The 22,851-nt window shown below is 42.8% G+C and overlaps 1 protein-coding gene across 12 annotated transcripts in view; it reads right to left on the bottom strand.

Moving 5' to 3' along the window:
- The window catches only part of ITPR1 (inositol 1,4,5-trisphosphate receptor type 1), a 178,909-nt gene that overhangs the window by 27,162 nt on the left and 128,896 nt on the right, over window positions 1-22,851 (bottom strand). For 6 of the 12 annotated variants that reach the window (XM_030501150.1, XM_030501149.1, XM_030501146.1 and 3 more), the window contains 9 exons: window positions 20,260-20,440; window positions 19,386-19,639; window positions 13,885-14,085; window positions 12,050-12,160; window positions 10,675-10,770; window positions 9,790-9,912; window positions 7,789-7,893; window positions 6,757-6,949; window positions 3,267-3,389 (listed from right to left, as the gene is read on the bottom strand). In XM_030501150.1, coding sequence (XP_030357010.1) covers window positions 3,267-3,389; window positions 6,757-6,949; window positions 7,789-7,893; window positions 9,790-9,912; window positions 10,675-10,770; window positions 12,050-12,160; window positions 13,885-14,085; window positions 19,386-19,639; window positions 20,260-20,440 — 1,387 coding nt within the window. Of the gene's footprint in view, window positions 1-3,260; window positions 3,390-6,756; window positions 6,950-7,788; window positions 7,894-9,789; window positions 9,913-10,674; window positions 10,771-12,049; window positions 12,161-13,884; window positions 14,086-19,385; window positions 19,640-20,259; window positions 20,441-22,851 lie in introns of all 12 variants that reach the window. The other 6 variants (XM_030501139.1, XM_030501144.1, XM_030501145.1 and 3 more) reach the window with 1 other exon arrangement.

Genomic DNA, 22,851 nt, shown 5'->3' on the forward strand with positions numbered 1-22,851 from the left:
GCTTTTGGTCAAAAGCCTCATACCAGTTTTTGTCATCTCTTGCTATTTCTAGTTCTTTTTAGACTGTCCCATGAGACTGTCTGCTTACATAACATCAAGCCCATGTTGCTAAAAATACACTTCTCTCGAAGAGCCATAAAAAATACTCAACCAAAAATACCATTTACCCTGGCTTTATGCAGAATATAAAAGACATCACTTTGTAATAACTGAGATAAAAACAATTTTCTTCAAGCAACTGGTTCCTCAACAGACAAAAAAGCAAGAGCCTCCAATTTCATAGCACTCTGCAGCCCTTCTGCAAGCACATACTGAGAGAACTATTGTGTCTTATTAGCAAGATATTCACCGAGGGCTTTTTCCTCCCCCCGCCCAAATTCAGAAGGCTTAGGAAATACTACTCTCATCTGACTACTACTAGCAGCCATTTAATTTTGTTCCAAATCACTGCAGATTAATAAAGACAGCAGAGGATAGATGGAAATTAAAACTTAATAAGCGTAAAGTTGAACAGATGTTTCCGCTGTCTGAAGGGAGTTTGGGGTCCCAGAGCAGCGCTACTTGAGCAAAAGGTGCTCAAAAAAACCCAGCAAAAGGTGAAAAAGCTCAAAACAGAGTCACCTGAGTGGGAATAATAAACATCACAGAGAGGAGAGAGAGGAAGAAACTTGTAAAAGCTTATTTAGGAATGACTTGGAAATTGCCGTGAGAGGCAGATCTTGAAGGATCCTGCCTACACCTGCACTGGTGTCTGAACATCCCAGCTATTAGAGAGCCATCCACGGCACATGAATATATTTGCTTTCACAAGTTTCAGCAGTTCCCAGCAGGCCTGCAAAAATAACTAAAGTTAATGAAGTCCTCAGTTGTTGCCTGTAACACCCACCTTGGAAAGGCCCAACACCACCAGCTGCTCATCAGCACATGGAGTGCAATGCTGTGACATAAAAAGCCCTTAGTGGGACTCGGGCCAGGGAAGAGTGGGGCTCAGGGCACAGGCTTGTCTCTCCTTCCCCGTGACAGAGAGAGACTGGGAGCAGACTGGGAGCAGTGTGTTTGCCCTTGGCACATGAAGCTCGCCAAGCCAGCTGTCCGCACCCAACCTAATGTCAAAGCCTTGCTGTGAGCACGTGGAGTCCATTACACGACTGCGGGCAGGAGGAACGTGTAACCCGTAGGAAGCTCTCCCTGTCTGGAATTCTCACCATTCCAGTACTGAATTCCAGGCATCCAGTTTTGTTTCTGCTCCTCAAGTAAGAAGTTTTACAGCTTCTGCTACAGTCAGATGCTAATCAGCTGCTCAGTTCACCCTGCCTAAGCAATTCAAGACACTGACAACTTCCCCCAAACGGTCTGTTCTGAAGTCTTCTCTTTTTTTTTTTTTAAGCTAAATATAAAATACACATGTATTTATTTTTCTTTTATGATTGTAACTAGTAGAGGAAGAGATTTTATCAAAATGATAAAGTATTTCAAATATGTAGGGCAGGGCATCTTCAAAATGCCAAATGATCCTCCAGTCATGCAACGTGTAATCTCAATGAACTCATTTGATTACCAGCTTTCCTACAGCCATAAATACAAACCTTTAAATTTTAACTTGTGATCTTTGAAACGAGAGACAGAAAATTCAGTTGCATTTTGCGCTTGTTAAAACTCTTCAATCAGCTGCTGGCCAGAATGGGATCTGGGTGGTCCCAGGGTCTGCTGTCCCAGGGTGCCATGCAGGGGTACTCACAGCCTGGTGTTGCAGAAGGTAACTATACCCCTCTCAGTTGGTCTAAAATATCCTGCACCTTCTCACAGGCTTTATCAGGCTGCAGAACCCCTAAACCAAGTTTTCCATGCCCACTGCCTTTACATGACTGTGATCATAGACTGCTGTCACATGCTACTCAGACAAAACTACAGCTCTCCTCAATCTAAATTAACTGGTGAGCTGCAAAAAGGGTGAACTGGCTTTTGTGCCGCACACAGAGCTCAGATGATAATTTCGTTATGTTCAGGCTACTGCTATCTTTCAGTTTCACTGTCTTTGGGTTCTGTAGCAAGTGAACAGGAAGAAGATGCAGAGGGAAGTTCAATAGCAAAAGATAAGCATCTATCCAGCTCTGCTGCATTACGAACCTCAAAGAAAGGGAAGGGAAGGTTTGACCATGAATCACCTTCTTCACGAGGAGGTTTTACTGCTGGGGTCCTTATTTACTCCAATTGACACGGATATAGGAAAAAGCTCCTATCTAGACACTTCCTCTACACCAGTTTTGCAAGTGATAAACGTGATAGATGCATTCACAAGAACATTTCTCCAGATTTCTGATTCTTGCTAACATGACTCCACCTCTCAACCTGCCCTGGGGTGCATCTCTTGGGAGAGGCCAGAGCTAGGGAAGAACAGCTGAATCTCATCAGGACTCCACTGGGAGTATTTACCGAATTGGCTCTAAGAACCACCACTGTTGCACAAATCCACTGTCTGGATCAAAAGCAACTTCCACGAGCTCTGTTACAGCAAGATTGTGCAATCCCACTTGAACTGCACATGTTAACCCATACTTCATGGCAGAAATGACAGCAAGCCCAGCTGACACCCACTGATGGCAAGGAACCTCGGAGCAGCAGGTTGTTCCCGAGCCAGGAGACATGGCAGGCACGCTCCTCCTTGCTCCCTAGGGCAATCTCTGCTCTAAGTGCTCCTACATGAAGGGGCTCCTAAGGAAAGGCAGTAACAGAGGAGAGATGGGCTCTTTTCTCATATCCTCCCATCAATTTCTAATGGCAGGAGGCAGGTCACTTCGCCCCTGCACACCTCACCTGCCAAGTCAGGATAATCTCATTCACCCCATCCCAAAACTCAGAGGCCTCCTGATGTGCTATGCAACCATAAAAGTTTCATGGGAAATGACAGTAATAAATGCAAGCTCAAGGAAAACAACAAATTAACATTTCTCATATTTTTAGCTCAACAGTTAATTACAGAACTTTAAAACAAAGTGGAACAGTCAAGTAATTAAAGGTGGATGTCTGTCTTGGATTAATTTTTTCCCCTAGGAAAAAGCATGGCTCTACATTTTCCTTAAAAATGCCTCAGGAAAAGGCAAGTCGAAGAAAAGTGATATTTAAATCAAGGCAATTAAAAAAAAAAAGCCAATTTCTGCTCTCCTGTCCCCTCTGAAGTAAACAGTGATGCAGGCATCAGTGGGGAAGAGAATTTGGTTCATTATACCTCATTTGTTCAGATATTTTTGCATGATAAATACCGGTACCTCCTCGAATTCCTTTGAATGGATAGAAAAATGCTACCAGCAGGTTCATAAGGACAGCCAGGTTAAAGGAAATACTGCTCCAGAAGGACATGTTGCGAGCACACCAGTATAGGAAAGGTTGAGCTGCAAAAGAGAAAAACAAGTCTTTTTAATGGAGCATTTCAAAAATAAGTAGTCTATATAAAAAATTAATCACCAAAACGTAGTTTATTTTCAGTTTGCTCAAAAGCACAAACAGTGGCAATGTTCACAGCTTCTGCTGAAGTTTATTTGACTACTCTTTATCTTTGGGGTACTTCCAGTTAGAAGTGCTTTAAGGCAAAGGGCTCATGTTAAAAACGGAAGTATTTTCAAACATGATTTAGCAGCAGCATGAGAACAAGTTCAGAAACGCAGAGGTCAAGGACTTCAGGTTTCCCCTAATAGTATACTTTGTACTCAGAGTCACACAAGGAACAATTAGGAGGAGGAAGATTTGTACACGGTAGCAATGGTGAGATTCAGTCCCATCCCTCCAAGTTACGCTGCTGACAGCAGTTCACCTACACAAGACGCTGCCCACTTTCAAACTTCTATTCTACTCCAGCAAGCCAGAAAAAACACAGTGGAGACCAGGCAAGGTGGACAATTAAGACACAAAATGCATAGCAATAAAGCTAAAATGCTTAGGACTAGCTGTCAAACAAGACATACAACTTTACTGCAAGCTGATAACAGACCAAGGTAGCCCCAGAATCTGCCCTGTGGGCAAAGGACACAAGCACATCTGCACAGAGGTGAGTGCACAAACAGCTGCACATTTTAAATTCTTAATGGTACCTATAAATACTTTTCCAAAAGACTCCTGATTTTACTAATCTCTGCAGCTAGGATCAAGAGGCATAGAAAGCAAAAAGATTCATTTTCTGAAGTAGTCACAGACTGGAAGACGACAAGGACAGCTAAGATGCTGCCTTACAGTAACTCCCTCTGCACTGAGGCAAAATACCCCTGATTTTAGCTCCTGCAGGCTTATTGTGCAGCAAATGGTGTACTCCTGAGATCTGGAGTGGCAAAAAAAAAAAAAAGTAATCTATTAAAAATGCTCCCAAAGAAGGGAAAGAACTAATGTTCTCCCCTGTTAGAAGGAAGTAATGTGTACAGAGATATCAGAGAGCAAAGGAAAAGAAGCTCACAGTGAAATTTAGGGAAAAGATGAAAATGCACACTCTGGGGCTGAAGAGTAAATTAATGAATGCTGCAATTCTGAGCCTCACAGTAACCACCACATCCCTTCAGCAAATCACCTCTTCTAGCATCCTAAGCAAAAAAAAAAAGGGTTAAAAGAATTATACAATGCCTCATTATACTGAGCTGAAATGCACATAAAAAGCCAATGTATTGAACAGCTGAATGCAAAGGAAAGGACTACAAAAAGGTACTCCGTCACTGTAAGAATACAGGCTTCACTGCACCTAATTAGCCAGGCACATGTTAAGCCTCAAAATGTGATGTAGCAGTGTTTCAAATATACAATGCACTGGTTTCGGTATTATTTCTGTTCCCAATTTCATTTTAACTGGAAGAATTTGTAAGCAGATTGAACTAATTTGTATGAAATTGTTATATAGAGGGTCATTATAAAGTTCCACATTTTATTTTAAACCCTCCTTTGGGGATGGGCACAGACTATCTGCCCTGTGTAGCCCTTCTGCCTGGTTTGGACAGGCTCATTTGAATTCTTAATTAAGACCCTGGGAGACTCATGGTGCTCAGATTATGGGCTAGCACCATGAGCTGAAGGGGGAAGCGCATGGGCCTTTATGAGGAGTTTTCTAAGATGTCTTTCTCAGGTTTGAATAACTCTTTAAGTGGTATCACATGAGCACAGCACAGAGCACTGCCAGCTGCTCACATCTTGAAAACACAGACCTGTATTTAGGATGTGTATAAACACAGAGTAGCACTTAATTGGCCAAACAAGACCAAAATATTAGGAGACAGACTAAATGAGCCCAGTTCCTTAAAGAAAAAAGAAATACTCTCCACTTCTGCAGGTGGATCTTGATTAATTTGTGGTCTGTTGTTAATTATGGAGGTCTTCACAGCTTGCCTGGACATAGCCTCAAAGATGATTAAAGTAACTTCACAAAATCTAACAGACTATATGGATGCTGTCAAAGCTGCCCATTTGTATAGGATGTCATATACTCCCATATTTCTTGTACAGCTCTTAGAAGTCATTTTTAGGAAGCAGCTTTCTGTGGATTTTGATGCTGTCAGACGTACTAATCCATTGCTAAGTGGAAATAGCTCCACTCTATTTAGTATTCATATGCATGACAAATAATTCAGTAGAGCTGACCAAGTTTCAGGCAGTCTTACCTGTACCTGACTGAAAATTTGAAATAGTATGATTACAACTGCTTTTCTCTGTTAAAAGATCTATTAACATATATACATACACACACACATACACCCAACAACCAGAAGCAGTGGCCACACAGCTTTATGGTAGAAGTCCACTCTCATTTGATCTAGAAGGCAGTTCTGGACCAGCCTGTGCTCTTAAGCTAGTAAGTAGAGCTTAGCTGATTCGAGCATGGGGAACAACAGTGGTATCAGATGGCAGATGCTGACTTGAGCAGGAAATAACTGCTTTCTCTCTCACATTTCAGAGGGTCATTGTTAGTAAATTCTAACCACTCATCACTGCTCACTGAAGCTGAGCCCCATGTGCAACATTTCTCCTTTAGCAAAACAAGAAATCAATTAAAAAAAAGCAAGCAAACAAGTTAGAAAGTTTACTGGGGGAAGTGGTGGCACTGTATGGATTAAATATTATTTAAAAACTTTTCCTAGCTGCCAGTGGGAACCTCAGAGGGAAAAGCAGTGCTTGAAAATACTTGCTTTCAGATATTTTAGCATCACAGGGCTTGAAAGGACTTAATCAGCCCATCTGCCAGTCTATTCCTTGCCCAAAGAAAGGACAAATTCTACTCTTACTATTGCTGGAGATGCATGTTTAACCTGTTCTTCAATACTTCCATTGTTGGAGATGCCATAAGTCCACACTGCATTACCCAGCCTCATTGCTGCAATGCAAGGGAAAACTGCTTTGTGTATCCAGTGCAGGGAAGGAGAACAGACAACTGCTTTCTTCAGCTGTGTCCTCTCCAATTCTCCCTGCCACCAAATGCCTTCTCATTTAAGCTATGTCTCAAATAGCCCCCACAAATTTGTTCCTTCCTGTTGGATCTTAAAAAAGATGACCTCTGATCCCTCTTACCACTCTCCCCTAGATCCCTCCACGTGGTCCATATTGCTCTTGCATTAAGCTTGACTTCATTACAGCATATTGCCACCATGCAGAGGAGCAGACTCTTTCAAACAATTATCAAGGTTGCTGCCACACTGGGGAACCATCTGGTACAGAATCAAACTCCACAAACCTGACCTCAGCGCTCTGCTGGTAACACTCCGCACAACCACACTGGCAACAGCAACGTACCTCGCAATTTCTTTTGCCAGTTCATCTCATTAAAGAGGTCTTCTGATTTCAAGAAGAAGTCATTGATCTTGCTGCCTTGTTCATCCCTCTCCGTGGTGTAATATATCCGCAGCTTGGACTCCTTCGTGAGGAATTCACAGATACTGGGTACAGGGAAGACTATTTGCTCCATGGTACGGTCCGACCTGACAATCTGAACAGCAGCCTTCATTAGAGTTTCTTCCTAGCTTTTAAATGCTTTTATTTCTTGGTCTGTTTCACCCCTCCTTTTTCAAACCAGTTACATTTAGAAACTTGGACACAGTTCTGTAAAACAGCAGCTTGATAGAGACTTCATTTAATTTACCTTCAAAGCAGACCTACATTTAGCTCCAAGACTGATATTTTTTATGCTGTGGTCTTATCCTGGCAATGCTGTTCTTAGCTGGGATTTCCAAGGGGCCCAGTAAATGCTGCACCAAAGCTGTGCAGAATTTCAGAGTGATCTGGTCACCCAAATCAAGAACTCTTGCGAATTTTAGCCACATACTGCACAGGCAAGTATAAGGAATAATGTGAGGAATAATAGTTACATTGCTTACTAGAGACTTTTGTGAAATCTCTGTGCTTGTGCATGCTTTACTTTTGAAAAGCATCTTAGATTGTACATCAGGCCAAACTGTCATTTTAATACAGAAAGAATGGCAAAAGCTATCACTAACTTTATGGATTCAGCAATAGTACTGGCCAAAATGTAACAGAAGTGAAGTTACACTTCCTCCTGCCAACAGAGCTCTGCTCAGCTCCATCTTAAAGCCCACACATGACAGCTCAAAAATAGCTCCCCCCCAGCGGCTGTCAAAAAACTCAAATAAAAAAATAAGTACACATGTCAAAGATGACAGTCCACACACACACAGGTAGTCAGTGCAACCAAAATACCACATCTAATGTAACTGGTGTCCAACTCCACCATTTCTCTTCCAAGCGGCTCCTTCCGCAGCAGATCATTTCCCCCCACACACCTCCCGGCAGCCACCGCTTTCCCTGTACCTCAATCTGTGCCGTGTGCTTGGCGTAAAACTCCAGAGCCTCGTCTCCCTCTATCTGACCTCCTGGCTTCAGCATGTTCTGCAGCTCTTTGTTATGACGAGCCAACTAAAATAAAGGAATGCAAAGGGAGTGGGAGACACCAGATGTCTCTCTGATATTAAATTTCTGATTTTTGGCATAAAAGAAAAGAAATAGTATGCAGTCAGCTGCTAAGAAAGGGCAAAGTTGACAGAAGGCTTGTTCTATTCCAACCAGACACCCTGCAGCTCTATTTTGGGAGCAAGTCAGAATGATTCAAATATGTATTTTTTTAATATCCATGTCGCACTCCTCTTTTACCCATCCTCTCCCACCCTTTGCCTGACTTGGGAAACTTCTTGAACATTCACATTTCGTCTATCCTTCTACATGAGGTGAAGTTCCTGACAACTGGAAAAAGGGAAATATAACCCCCATTTTCCAGAAGGAGAAAACGGAAGACGCAGGAAACTACAGACCAGTCAGTCTCACCTCTGTGCCTGGCAGGGTTATGGAGCAGATTCTCCTGGAAAGCATGCTAAGGCACATGAAAAACAATGAGGCGGTTGGTGACAGCCAACATGGCTCTACGAAGGGCAAATCACACCTGACCAGTTTGGTGGCCTTTTACGATGGGGCTACAGAACTGATAGATAGGGGCAAAGCAGTTGACGTCGTCTACCTGGACTTGTGCAAAGCGTTTGACACTGTCCCGCATGACATCCTTCCCTCTAAACTGGAGACACATAAATTTGATGGATGGACCACTTGGTGGATAAGGAATTGGCTGGATGGCCACACACAAAGAGTTGTGGTCAACGGATCAATGTCCAACTGGAGATGGGTAACAAGTGGTGTCCCTCAGGGGTTGGTGTTGGGACCGATCCTGTTCCACATTTTTGTTGGCAACATGGACAGTGAGATAGAGCGTGCCCTCAGCACGTTTTCTGACAACACTAAGTTGTGTGGTTCTGTTGTTACACTGGAGGGAAAGGATGGGATCCAGAGTGACCTTGACACACTAATGGGTTTAAACTTAAACAGGGGAAGCTCAGGTTAGATATAAGGAAGAAGTTCTTTACTGCGAAGGTGGTGAGGCACTGGAATGGGTTGCCCAAGAAGCGGTAAATGCTCCATCCCCAGCAGTGTTCAAGGCCAGGTTGGACAGAGCCTTGGGTGACATGGTCTAGTGTGAGAAGTCCCTGCCCACAGCAGGGGGGTTGGAACTAGGTGATCTTAAGGTCCTTTCCAATCCTAACCATTCTATGACTCCATGATCCACGCTAATTCAAAGGTGTGCTACTCACATAAGTGTCTAGGCAGGGAGAGAGGAGAAAATTTGCATCAACTGAAAAGCAGATGCACAGAGCACTGCTCCGAAAATGCTTCTGGATACTCTAAATTCATCTTACAGCATAGTGATGATCTTTCTTCTCAGATGCTAAAGGAACATGAAGTCTCTAATGGAGTGATTTAGGCAGCATCAACATATTAAGTAGATATAGATGTATTTTGTGCTCCCTTGGTCTTTTACCTTTCAAACACCACATTGTATCAATACAACAAACCTGACTGGCACCAGCATAGAGAGAATGTGGCAAGAACCATAAAAGCAGAGGGAGATTTCTGCTTAGAGTTTAATTGATCTGTGAGTATCATTGCTTTGGGAGTATAAAGTAACCTTTGATACTGCTGAAAAACAATACATTGCTTCTCAGTACTGCCCAGAATTTGAATCACATGTCTTCAGAAACATGGGCAAGAGCCTGCCTGCTTCCAGTTGGAAAACAAAATGCCCCAGATTTTCTTGTATCATAGACTTTTCAGATTCTTTAAGGATTGGAATTCGCTCTGATAAAAAGAGAACATGCAGTGAATTTGTCTCAGAGGTGAGCCACTAAAACAATTTCAGGGAAAAGCAGACCTTTAGCTATTCACAGTTTGTGACACTTGGTGCTATAGAAGCTGTAGGTGAAATTCTACCTGATGAGCTAATATATAAATGTTGTGTCCCACGTTCCTCGGAGATGCTGCAACATCTTCCCCATTCTCTCCATCCTCAAATTCTACTTCTCCCTGCATATAAGCCTTCTTTATCACTTCCACCTAGAAAAAGAGAAACAGGCCAGTGAAGAGAGGCTCAGGCTGAGGCTGAATCTAATAATACCAGTATACACTTGGCACTCTTACAGAGGTGAAAGGGAGCTGAGCATATATATTGAAGAGGAAGGTCAGTGGGCTTATCAACATCTAGGGTAAAACAGGAGGCCTGAACTCAGCACCTTCAGCTCAGCGCATTAACACAAGAAACTAAACTTCATGCTCCCCTCCAGGTAACATGTTCTGAGCCACACTCGCCACACGCTGCATCATGTTCTGACCTCTGGCCCCTGCCACGGCTACGTGCATAGAGACAAGTCGACAGTGTTTCAGCTGTACTTTGAATCTCCTGTTTTCACCAGTTAACACATTAACCAGCCCAAAAGCCTGCTACAGGCTACTGAACAGCTTTTAGGTCACAAGACATTTTCATTTCTCTCTGTCTCCTGTGCAAATCATTTCTGCATGTGGATTCCAAAGCGTCAGGCAATGCTCTTTCCCTGCCTTACGCAGGATGCTGAATTCCTTCTCCATGGCATTCAGCATCCCTTCCCTGATCACTTGTGCTACCTGAGAACTAGGCAGACCTGTGCCCTGTGGATATTGCATTCCTTCAACCAAATCCTTGAGAGGTCTTCCAGTTGCCAGTGATCCATGCACAGACCTCCTGGAGCACCTCTGGGGTGGACGCAGCCACCTCAGTCTCCCCAGTGCTGCAGTACCTGGCTTGAAGTGACTTGGTAATTCTGGAGCAACCCAGGGACTCACCAGCTCCTTGGGCCTCATGTTGTAGAGGATCCTCTCTGCGTTCTCACTGTCATGCCTGCTCTCCATGATTGCCAAGAGCAGTTTTGAAGCGTTGTTCTGAAGGAAAACCAACGGCAATCAGTGCCAGAAGGGAAAAATTGAGGTTACCCAGTTTGAGCATTACCATCCCAGCTGCCCAGAAGGGCTTTAAATACCCTGTTTCCACAAATACGAGCCACAGGCAAGGCAAATCTTCCCAACCAGCCACTGCAGGACTCCTATAGCCTCACCTTGCCAAGCACTTGATCTTCTCTATTACTGAGATATACAGCTTAACAGTATTTTTTTACCAGTTTATTTCCCAAACCCGACTTATTGGGAGACATCACATTAACCCAAGTCAAGGTTTAGATTTCTAAAATGCTGACACTTCAAGCTTGTATGATTTTGTTTTGTTTTAAAGATGCTGGAGCATCACTACAAGCTCTCAACTCCAAAATGGTGCAGCTCAGCTCTACTAAAGATACTGCTGATTAGATCAAAGGACAGCCAAGGCTGAAGACACAGACGTGCTTCGCTGCTTTTAACTGAAAATTACTCTGCAACCTGCTCATGCCAAGAAATAGAGGGAGGAAATGGGAAACTACCACAAGGCACCAGACTACTTTAATACAAACGATTCAGATTAAAATCCATCATGACTGACAATAAAAACCAATAAAAGTATTTAATTTTGACGGATAACGCTAATTGAGTCTAAAAGCATTTTTTATTTAGAATAATAAAAAAACCATATTACCCATAATAATGGTGTGAGTTGACAACGGAAAACGACTAGACACTGCACTATACGACAGGACAGTAAGTCAGAAAGGAAATATTTCTAACATATGTTGAAGCAGGAGTGCTTAGTGACTACTGCTGCTAGAAGACAACCTGCTAGTGTATCTATCTTGAAACCAGCACCAGGGCTAATTATTTCAGCATTAATATAAACAGCCCTAAAAATCTCTTGATGATTAAACATCAACTGATTAAACAACAGCAATAAAGCATTAGGAAACTAGACACAGCACAAGAAATTTTACTTCTATTGTATATGTCAAAGCTCACCAACAACAGGGAAGTTTTCACTGGCTTTAAGTTTTTAACAGGAAATTATTTTAGGATTTCTCAGCATATCCCCCCCAGTCTGAAAACTGGTGGCTCCATGTTATCATTTAGGAGATGAAATACCTGTGACTAACAATTTTTGGGCACTGCCTCCAGCTCGCTGATGCATATAATTTTTTTGGCACTTACAAATACTGGACTATAATAAACACCCACATAATTCCGACAATAAAATTACGTTTCATCTAACAGTTAATGTGGATTGCACAAAATATTCACTTGCCTTCAGCTCCAACACAAGGTCCATCCTCTTCTTTCCCAAAGGGTTGATGTCATTGAGAATTAATGCTGTGATGATGTCAATACCGTTGGACTCGTGAGTAGCAATGCAGTTCTGTCCAAAGAAAATTCAAACTTCACTAATTGTCTGCACTAAAAATGCAGCCCAGACTGGTGACCCAGCCAGAACAGAAGAGTCACCTCTTTCATCACCTCGTAAGCTGTTCAAGATGGATAACTGAACAGAAAACTCCAATCAGTCGAATAACAAAAGATTAAGGCATTTTGTTTCAACCTTTTCCTATCATCAGCCATGGTATGTCCTACTGAAACCACCCAGCCTCAGGAAGCAGAAGGCAACACAGTTGATAAATGAAGCATTCACATGCCAAAGCATCCAGGCTGAACACATAGCTAAGGAAGAACACTGTTTTACTAAGATTAGGGAGAGTTTTCGTTATTTTAGATGTGCCAATCAACACCTACTTCAGTCCTGCCTAACCAAAGAATGTGAATTCCTGTAAATTTCTTGCTTACCCTTTAACCCTGCTTTTATAATGGTCTATAACTAAAACGTACAAACTGACAGTAGCTTGCTGGCTTAAAAATCCAGAGCCCTGCTCTGTCATTGAGCTCCACACAAAGATCCATACCTATATCTAAAGGAAAACTATTTTGGGATAGCTATCTCTTTAGTTTGATTTACTTTAGACTTTCAGACTTCATGTGACTCATGGAAACAGTTCTAGCAAGAGTCACATGTAGACCAAAGGCAGAAGAAATAGGCCTGACTACTTGGTGATGCTTCTGTAAAACGGAGTCTTGGGTGACATGGTCTAGTGTGTGCTGTCCCTGCCCATGGCAGGGGGGATGGAACTAGATTATCTTAAGGTCCTTTCCAACCCTATTCTACGATTCTATAAGGTGAAGGGGAAAAGCACAGCCAAACAGGACAGCTGCCCCTGCCCTCTCATCCTTCCCATGGGAGCAAACCATAATTCCTGAGCACCTAAACACTCCTGTTTATGCCAACGAAGCATCTTCCCATATTCCTTGCTGATCACTCAACCTTCAAGGCACAGAGCAGATGAAGACCAACTGTGGGCCAGAAACTGCTTTATCCAATAGGATTATTGCAGTTATTCAGTTATGCCTTTCCTGTACCACAGTAACTTAAACCACCATGCTTGCTTTAAAACAGTTATTCCTGCTTGAAGCAGAACATACTGCTGACAGTATGGTTTGGAGGGAGCTGGACAGAGGCTGGCGTTCCAGAGCTTGGTGATCCTCTCAAACACCCAACTTGTGCTCACTGGGAACCCCTAACACATCCCTATGGAAGTGCATGGACAGCTGGCAGCGACAAACACCTGGTTATACACACAAGACTATGACTGAAAACAACCTCCATGTGCTTATCATCTTCATTAATGAAGCTAAAGAGCTCAACCTTCTCCCATCAGGCTGGGGGGCACTGCATGCCTGGCTTCCTTTACAACAGGGAACAGAGCTGGGTTTTAGCAACATTTTTACTATAAAGTGTTTCAAGTACAAAAAATTCCCTGCTCTCCCTGTCAAGTCTAATAAAACAAATTCTACGAAAGCAAGAAAATCTCTGTTGCTTTGACTGGTTCAACTCCTCAGAGGGGGCCTTGAGGAAGAGAAGTTGATTACTATGAGTTTATAAAGGAAAAAACCAAACCAACCCCTTTGTAGCGCAAGTCAAGTGAGCAGCGTTGCAAGACAACACACGTGCAGACTGAGAGCCAAGCCCAGGAGAGTGCATGCTATAGGTGAAGGGAGAAAGGGGGATGCTTTTCACAGCTATGGATGTATTACCTGGTTCTCATGGCAAGGCCCCTGACAGTATTCGGTCAAACTTTCCAGTGTCTGGTTGATGAGTGCTACATTTTTCTCATTTATATACAGACCAAGAAGGCCAAGTCCCCCAGTTGTGCTTCCACAGATACAATCCAGAAACTGCAGTGTCTCGCACACCAAGTTGTAGTTGGTCTTGTTGTTCTGGCAGCGTAGGAAGTTCTGCGAGGAGAGTATCAAATCAGGGCGGGAAGGGAAAAAAATACACAAGCTGATAATCTGGACCATAAGTTCATCAATCCACAATTGCACTGCATGGTATATTGCTCTAATTTCTGTACAAGCAATTTAAGCCTCTTTCAGGGCTCGTTTGCAAGGCGCTTCTTTCTTGAGCAGCTTATTGGCTTTGAGTTTTACAGAAGACAAGCAGCAATAAGCAGAGTGCATCCATTAGAGCACTGAAACCCAACACAGAATCAGCCACTCACTGCAGATCAGAACTCTCCTGAGCTGGAAGCTTTCCTTCTAGCCTACCTGCTACATTTCACTGCTAGTCATCACTTACACTTCTTTCCTCCTGAGACCTTTCTCCAATAGACAAGCAGCAATTCCCTGGCTCCACAGCAACACCACCTGCACAAGGGGTGAGGATGTATCTGACTGCATCCCTTGAAAGAAGGCATCCTGAAATGCAATCCTCTCAACTGCATTTCTTCCCACATAATTACTGTAATCCCTGCTTGAAGCTGCTGATTAGGAGCAGCTTCTCTAATGAAACACCAGATTTACCAGCGTAGATTAAACATGTTTCCTCTCTCCTGTATTCTAAATGGAAAAAACCCCCAACCAACCAACAACCACCAAAATAAAGAACAATCAACGAAAAACAATCCCCCAGTGACTCAGATGCTGTTTGTTAGTGTGTTCCAAGTAGCACCATGTAAAAATGGATGGCCACTACCGTTTTCTTTTCCTCAAAGTTTCAGGAGGAGAGCTCCTATCTAGCTTAATTCTAGCAGGTTACAAAACACTTCAAAGGTGAAAAAACCCCACAGATGAACAAGATGCACAGGACCATGGAACCACCAAGGTCTTTCCCGCCAGCCTGCAGAGGAGCACTGTTAACTGATTGCCTCCAGTGCCTGCGTCAGACTAGTAAGTCTTTTAAGGCAAAGAGACTGAGAAATTGCCAGATTCAATTGAAAGCTAAGCTAAAAAAAGAAAACTCTGTCTATGAATGCAGACTAAAGGTGACAGTGATTCAGCACATTTCAGCTGATTGCTCATTTAGCATCCTGACTTTTGATTAACTTGTCAGAATGTAGAAAGGTTGATGCTAGAGAAATCACAGCTCGTGCCTTCCCTCCAGGAAAAAAAGCAAACATAATGGATAATACTGAGCGTGATTTAGCAAAATGCTTCCTGGCTGCGGTATGGCATTTATTCTGGTTATAGCTAGGTTTATACCAGCCTTTAGCATCTTGATCCAAAGTCAATAAAGAGAAAGAAAAGAGGAGGAATGAGGAGCAGAAGGACGATGTTAGACGGCTAAACAAGGGGAAGGAAAAAACTATAGAAAACAAGACCCCACTGCACTGTGAGGAACTCTGCCCCAGGGAATGTCTGTTGCCATCTCAGCCAGTACAGACGGAGCTCTTTATTTTCTGTCATCCAGAGCATCTCAGAGGCTAAAGGCTGGGAACCCAACTCACCAATATTGAACATGCCATCCTATTGGTTCCAACGGGAATGAACCTGACGTCTATACCACCTGCAAGACCCTGCATTCAGAATAAAAAGTGACAGTGGCAGGTTCAGCGATATGAAAAATATGCAGCTGGTGGGATCTTCAAGAGAAAAGGAGGGGAAGAGCATCCATACTGCCTAACTTCAAGGATCTTACATACTTGATTGAGAAATACTTTCAGATGGGATGAAGTGCACTCAAAGTCAGGCAGTATTCAAACTCCTACCTTTGTGAATAACCGTCTGGAGGTACCCAGCTGACTTCACACTCTGTTCATTTTTAGGGAGCCCAGTCCTCCCCATTTCTGGGATGTGTGACCAGATAGGGCTACACTTGTCAAAGCAGCATCTGCAGCCAGTTCTTAATGCCTCTACAGCACGTCAGGGTGTTGGGGACTTTGTTTCCCAGTACACAGCCTAAAGCCAAATACCCTTTAGAGCAAACACAATGACTAAAAATAAAATTGGCTTTCAGAATACTTGCTTGATTTGTTCAAGCAGGGATGAACACAGAGTCCTTGGAAGGAACAGTTCTACCATTTAAGTGGGTAATTCCCCCAAAAGCCTAAATCTTTTCTTTGGACAGTCTTTTGTTTTAGCAGAAATCTGATCCCTAATTGGAAAAACTTTGCAAGGAAGAACATAAATAAAAATGTCTTAGTAAAGAGGTATATTTAAACTACCAGGTTTTTCTTTACAAGCAACCAGGTAAGGCAAGGCATTTTTCACTGAATACAGGCTTGCTCTTTGGTCTTACAAAGTTAGTTCTCACACATTCTCCTTGCCCAAAACATGGTGAGCTAAACCAGCTCACTCTCTGCATGCAGCAGTACTGCTCCACTAGCCAAATTACTGAAACACGCTCCTGCAGCATTCAGAGCTTTACTGGTCCTTACTACCCAGGCTTTGCCTCCAGGGATTACAAATAAAAGCAACAGTCAAGTCCAATGTTGAAAGTTATATCAATTCTTGCTTTATTTTGCACAAAAGCAGTACTTAACCTACCAACTTAGACTTGTAATCTGAGCATGACTGCCTAGCATACCACCACAATATTTTTATTTTGCAGAAATATCACATTTGATAAGAAAAAAAAGAATTGGACCGTTATTTTTCCTGTGAATTCGGGATTTAAGCGTAACACTGAGGCTGAAGGCTGCTGGGTATCACCTGCCCAGGCGCTGACTCTGGAGGGAGGGCACTGCTCCCTGCTCTGCAGTGAGTCCCTGTTCCAGTCCTCCCCACCTCCAGCCAGGGCAGCTCCTGCTCACAGCCAAGTGTTCCCTGGATGCTTCACTCAGCTTGTCACGAGTTCAGTTCTCGTGACTGGTTCTGTAGTATACAGGGACAGCGTCATTCAGAAAGGAGACAGTACAGAAAAGACCTCCTAAGGAAACTGGTGGGGTTGTAACCCAGTCAAAGCAGATCAGACAACAAGCTGGCTATAGAGCCACGACAGCTTTGCTTTCAAGGCTGAGCTCTCGCACTGAATCAAAGGTCAGACCTAAAGCAAGTTTAACAAGAGCACCCAAGTATCTGTGTGCTGAGAGAGAAACAGAAATACCAAGAGTACTCCACAGCAAAATTTCATTTCAGCCCAAAGCGGATTAAGGAGACATACTTGAGTCTACCCATTTGTCCAAGTCCTTGCAATAATTTGAAGGAGATATTGCAACTCTTCCTCCTCCAGACCCATGGAGTAAGCTGGAGGTGGACAGCACCCTGTCTGCAATGCAGAACAAACTGGAGCTTTATCTGCCAAGGGAATGCCTGAGTGATGCAAACGGCACAGTATTACAACTCCCTAAGCCATTTCAGGAAGACTTCCTCCTCATCCAAAACACATACTGACTCTTACAGCCATGACTTGCATTTTCTTGGGTTTGCACATCATCAGACTACTCACAATTGCTAACAGCTTGTAAAATGCTTGGTTTGATAAACCTGCAACTGCACTGGGCAGGTGATTCCTATTCGCTTCTAACTCAAATCTAACTTCATGCAATTTTGGAAGACACACAGCTTTCAGAATAGGTCTTTCTTACTCCTTTAAGCAGTGAGTCCATTGGCAATATTAAGGAGTTTAGTTACAACATACTAGCTGCAGACAGAGATTTTGAAGCCTCAGACCCTCCTGCCTCTCCTTCAGCTCTAAACCAAAAAAAACCCTACACCTTTTCTCCTGGAGCTGAATGCAACTACCTGCTGTTCAGGGAATCTAATTATTCAGGATGGAGAACAGATTAGGCCAGTTTCTGCACTGGCTTGAATTCAATTTTGCTCCTATAGCTTTCAGTGCCTAGCCACAGACAACAGCAGCAGCAAAGGATCATGTGTGTGCGGTTTGGACTACTGCCACATAAAACTGCGTCCTGCTTGTCTCCAACATTGCTAACGGCATGAAAATTGTTTGATAAAACAAAGATCAAACAGGTTTTTGAAAAAATTAGGAGAAATCCTGATGTACATAACCTTGGCACCTATGAAATGTTAAGAGAAGTACACATTCCCAGCACAGGAACATTACCATACAGATTTGATTTCACATATTGCCAGCAGCAGGGCATTCGAGTTCAGCGGAAGTGATTTGGCAGGTCTGAAAAGCACTCATGCAGGGTCCTACACTTCTGGCGTGCTGGATAACAATATGCAATCAAGGCAATTATCCCTCCTTTATGACGGCATTTAGTACATTGTACTGCATCTCACTAGCTCCTTGCTTGCCTCCAATTCTAATCCAGCAGCAGTGGTTACACTGAACAAAAATCACGTTAATTGCAGACCATTTGTAAGCAAAAATCTTATCTCCTGTGGAGGCACGCGCTAGATAAGATTACCAACATACAAGATCTGTGCTTGCTATTTAAAATTATACAAACACATCCCAGAGTATCACAGGACTGCTGAGGCTGGAAGGGACCTTTGGGAACTCCAACCCCACTTGCCCTGCCATGAGACACCACTGAGCAGAGTCTGGCTTTATCCTCTTCGCATCGCATCCCCCCATCAGGTATTTGCACACATGGTGAGATATTCCAAGCTTTCTCCTCTCTACCTTGACCTCTCCCAGCTCTCTCTGCCTCTCCTTGCCCATCAGATACTCCAGTCCCTTAGCCATTTACAGTTTGTGAAGGTTGATCTTAACCAGCAGAGAGCAAGGTGAAGATGGCATTGAGCACCTTGGCCTTCCCTGTGTCCTTTATCATCAGGGCCCCCGTTGCATTCAGCAGCAGACCCATGCTCCACTTAGTCTCCTTCTGCTGTCGGTACAACCTAGAAACCCTTCTTGTTGCCCTTCCTATCACTCACCAGATTCAACTCCAGCTGAAGTTTTTCTGACACAATCACCATGTGTTCAACTCTATGCACATGAACAGATCCATGAAAACCCAGGAGAAGCTGCTCACTGGGAAGGAAGCATATGGTTGAGGGCTGCTGGAACCATAGTCCCAATGCTCTCTTTATTTTTCTATATGACTTCTTTTTCTTTCCTTCCCCTCTCACAAGTAGATCAGTAACTCGCTTGCTTTGAGTATATACTTTTAAAAAACATGCCAGGTCATCCCACCACCTTTTACGTATATTGAAAATACCACTGAACACTGGATAACTGGACTTCCCTGTATTTGTCCAGCAAGGTAAAATACCTTTTTTTGGCTAAAGAAAATAGTTGGTCATGTAACAATTTAAAAAGGCACAGGATTAGTGAGACCGATGGGACCACGGTGACTGCACGAGGCGACACGAGCATGCCTGCTCAAGGAGCCAGGCTGTACCTGCAAATCCCGATTGTGGTTTTCACAGAGCAGCTGCAAGAACCGGAGGATGGGTTGCATTATTGAGATCACAGCACTCATCTCCAGGTCATCTTTGCTCTTGTCTGCTGCCGACTGTGCTCCTTCTCCTGCCGAATAATGGTCATCAGGATCAGCCTCCCTCCGGTAAGTGTTGTAAGCCTTTTTTGTAGCTGCAGAGGCCTCCAATAACTGATCCCGGACTTCCTCGGTAATTTGGCTCATCGGTTCTCGCACTAAAACACACAAGAACAGCTCTTCCTTAGGCAAAATGAATAAAGGGGACCTGAAAAATCTATTCACACATTTCCCACTTGTTTCACACACAGGCCAGCTATTCATCACCAGTTCTTTTTGTAAGTATGTTTAGTGTGATGTGACGGTCTTGAGTTTAGAAGAGTATCATGTCACACTCTGCACCTTTTATGCGAACCACATTAAAGTTATAAATTCTGGTATTAATTGGTTAGGGCGCACACATCTAGAACTATCAGGAGCTACAATAAAAAGACCTGCTATAAAAGAAAAATAGGATTTCTCCACTTATTGTTAGAGAAGGCACTGACCACAACCCACAGTCCAGGGTCGTTACTATGGATCAGATTTGAGCAGCTTGTCACGATAGACAAGGCGGCAGAGTCTCATCTCAGAAATACTTTTCATCATTTCAATAGCACAATCTCACAAATGGATGAAGAGGGGATGAAGCTCTTGAAATCCTGAGCCAGGGCACCACTGATCTCTGAACTTTGTTCTGTGGGATCAGAGATCAGAGCATTATTGCATCAATTGAAATGAGTTCAAAACACAGCATTTTACTCCCTCGTCACTTCAGAAACGAACAAGCAGGGATTACCTCTTTTCCTGTTCGGTACATCTCTGTCTGAGTCTTCATCTTTCTTTTTATTTCCTAAGTCACTAGTGTTGACTGTGACAGTAGCCTTGATTTCTTGCTGTGCCACTTTCATGCGATCATAAAAAACCTTAAAGAACTTTTCAGATTTCTTATCTTCCGTCAGTCGGCAGAAGAATGAATGCTACAAGAGAAAATGAAAAAGGTTCTGTATCTTCATATGCAGGTTGGGATACAGATTATTTCACCTTTCTTCACTACGTGATATCCTGAGGGACTGGGAAGTTAATTAGTTTTCAGTAAACTGAAACCTAGAGCAATGGAAACTTGTATTTTATTGTTAAGGAAGCCCAAGTGTCTCAGCTACGTTAACTCCCTTATTATCAACTTGCAAATACATTTTTAAGGAGAAGCGAGTGCAATAAATCACACTAGCCCTAATACATTTAGGCAGCACACTCTCAACAACATAATTAAGGTAAGTACAATGAATTAAGGTAAGGACAATGGAACAATCTATAATTTGATTCTCAGTTCAGAAAAGCGTGTGAACAATATACAGAGGAAAAAGAACTGTCCTGCCTTCCTGCCCTCAAATCAAAGGGACTATGACTCATAACATGCCATAGTTAATCACAGTCCAAAAACGCACAAACAGGGCAATGTAGTGAGGGACATTTCATGCTAAGTTTCCAGTGCCCTGTCTGCAGCAGACATCTTAAAGCTCCTTTTAATTCCTACTCTAATACATCTTTAAGTGACAGAAAAGCTCAAAGCACTGACCACTTATAAGAAGGTTTATTAGTGTTATTCTGCCCATATGTGCACAGAGACAGAAAGTTCTTCCTAAAATTGAGGAGAATACAAATCATGTACAGGTCAAAAAGAAGCCGACACAGTGAGTGATCAGACGATTCTTGATGAAACCAATATGCTGTTACATAAATCAGGACCAGAGCTTAAACACGACTGAAGGATGAACTTGTAAGTGGGTCACCTTATGCAGAGTATTATGAAATTAGTTAGCATTCTGCAGCAGCTCACGATCCAACAGCTTTACATGATGAATAGGAATGAAGCCTGATTTATTGAAAAAAAAAAACCAAATTAAAATGGGAATAGCAATGTATCCTGCCTGCTTTCCTGCAAAGCGGAGTGCACAAGGCTGTCTCTGGTACGCCTGCCTTTGATCACTCCCAAGCAGCTGCAGTGAGAACAGCACTGAATGACTTTGAAACACTAATAAAGTTGCGTCTTTGATTACAGACAGCAGAGGAGTACTACTATTTAAAGAAGTTGGTCAATATTCACATGAGATATCCCTCCCACCACTGCAATACCTTCTACCTGCCCAGAGCATCTCAGGTAAACTCTTACGAGTTCCTTCTTACTTCTACTGATTAACAGAGAACAGGGAAAGGAGAAGAACCCAGCATGGACATCATACCTCTGCAAAGCCAGCGACACTGGTACCTCCTCCTGACACCCACTTGTACAGTCCAATAAAACAGACATACCAGAGGACTGGAAGAGGTGCCCTCTTCCGAAGTCACTGCTACAGAAACACTGCTGGGCCTTGTGACACGACACAAGATGATGTGGTTGCCCAATTCATTTAGTAGTATTTACAGAATTATTCTCTAAACCAATGCTTTATATGGAGAATGTTAATGTCTTCCTATAAATTATATCCAAATAAAAACATCTTTTGTCTGAATGACAGTTTGCTTATCCAGATATTTATTTTTAAATTTTAAATGGGTTCTTTGGCCTGACCAGACCTAATGGACAGAATGCTAGCAACTACAGTCATAACCAAGAGATATGCTAACATGGTTTCCCTGAGCTGCTGACCAACAACCAAACCCATGGCTGGGTTATCTGGGCAGCCAACCTGTTGAAGCATGGTCTGTTACTTGGTAGCTACAAGTACAGCTGGAGGAATGCACCTAGGTTGCATCTTGAAAATTTTACTCTACCAGTACTATGAAATGAGGATACCAATAATATTTTACAGATAGACCAGCATAAACCATCAGTTCTAGAAAGGGTAACTGTTTTCTGAAACAATACCATGGTTTGTTCATTAGGCGAGCGATGGTTGCCCCCGGCTGCACATCTTAAGAACCTGTACAGGAGGAGTCTCCCTGTAATGAAGCAGTGGTGAAGGAAAAGTTTTTTTTTAGATGAACCACACTGAAGAAACACCTTGTATGTGAGTAATTGTTAGGTGCTGACAGGCTCGATTTTTGTCGTCTTTTCAAGCTTCTTAACTGACTTTCCACTGCACTTCAGAGAAAAAACCCAAATGAAACGAACATTTCCAGTAAAGCTTTCTTGTACGTGCTGTGCATACATTCAATGGTTGTCACAAAATGATTGTTTCAGTTGAGGTCAGGATGCCTAACACCTTCACACATATGAATCTACCACATGCCAGCTATCAAAGATACTGTATTTTAAGAGGTGTAATCTTGCACGTTGCACTCGAGCAGGTAATTGGTGGTGATAATTATGACAGAAGTCCTAAAATTTATTTACAGATATAGCCTTAAAGCAAAAAGACGAGAAAAAAAATCTCCCTTTTAAGAATGG

This window comes from Strigops habroptila, chromosome 11 (genome assembly GCF_004027225.2).
Source record: "Strigops habroptila isolate Jane chromosome 11, bStrHab1.2.pri, whole genome shotgun sequence".
In the NCBI taxonomy this organism is placed as follows: domain Eukaryota; kingdom Metazoa; phylum Chordata; class Aves; order Psittaciformes; family Psittacidae; genus Strigops; species Strigops habroptila.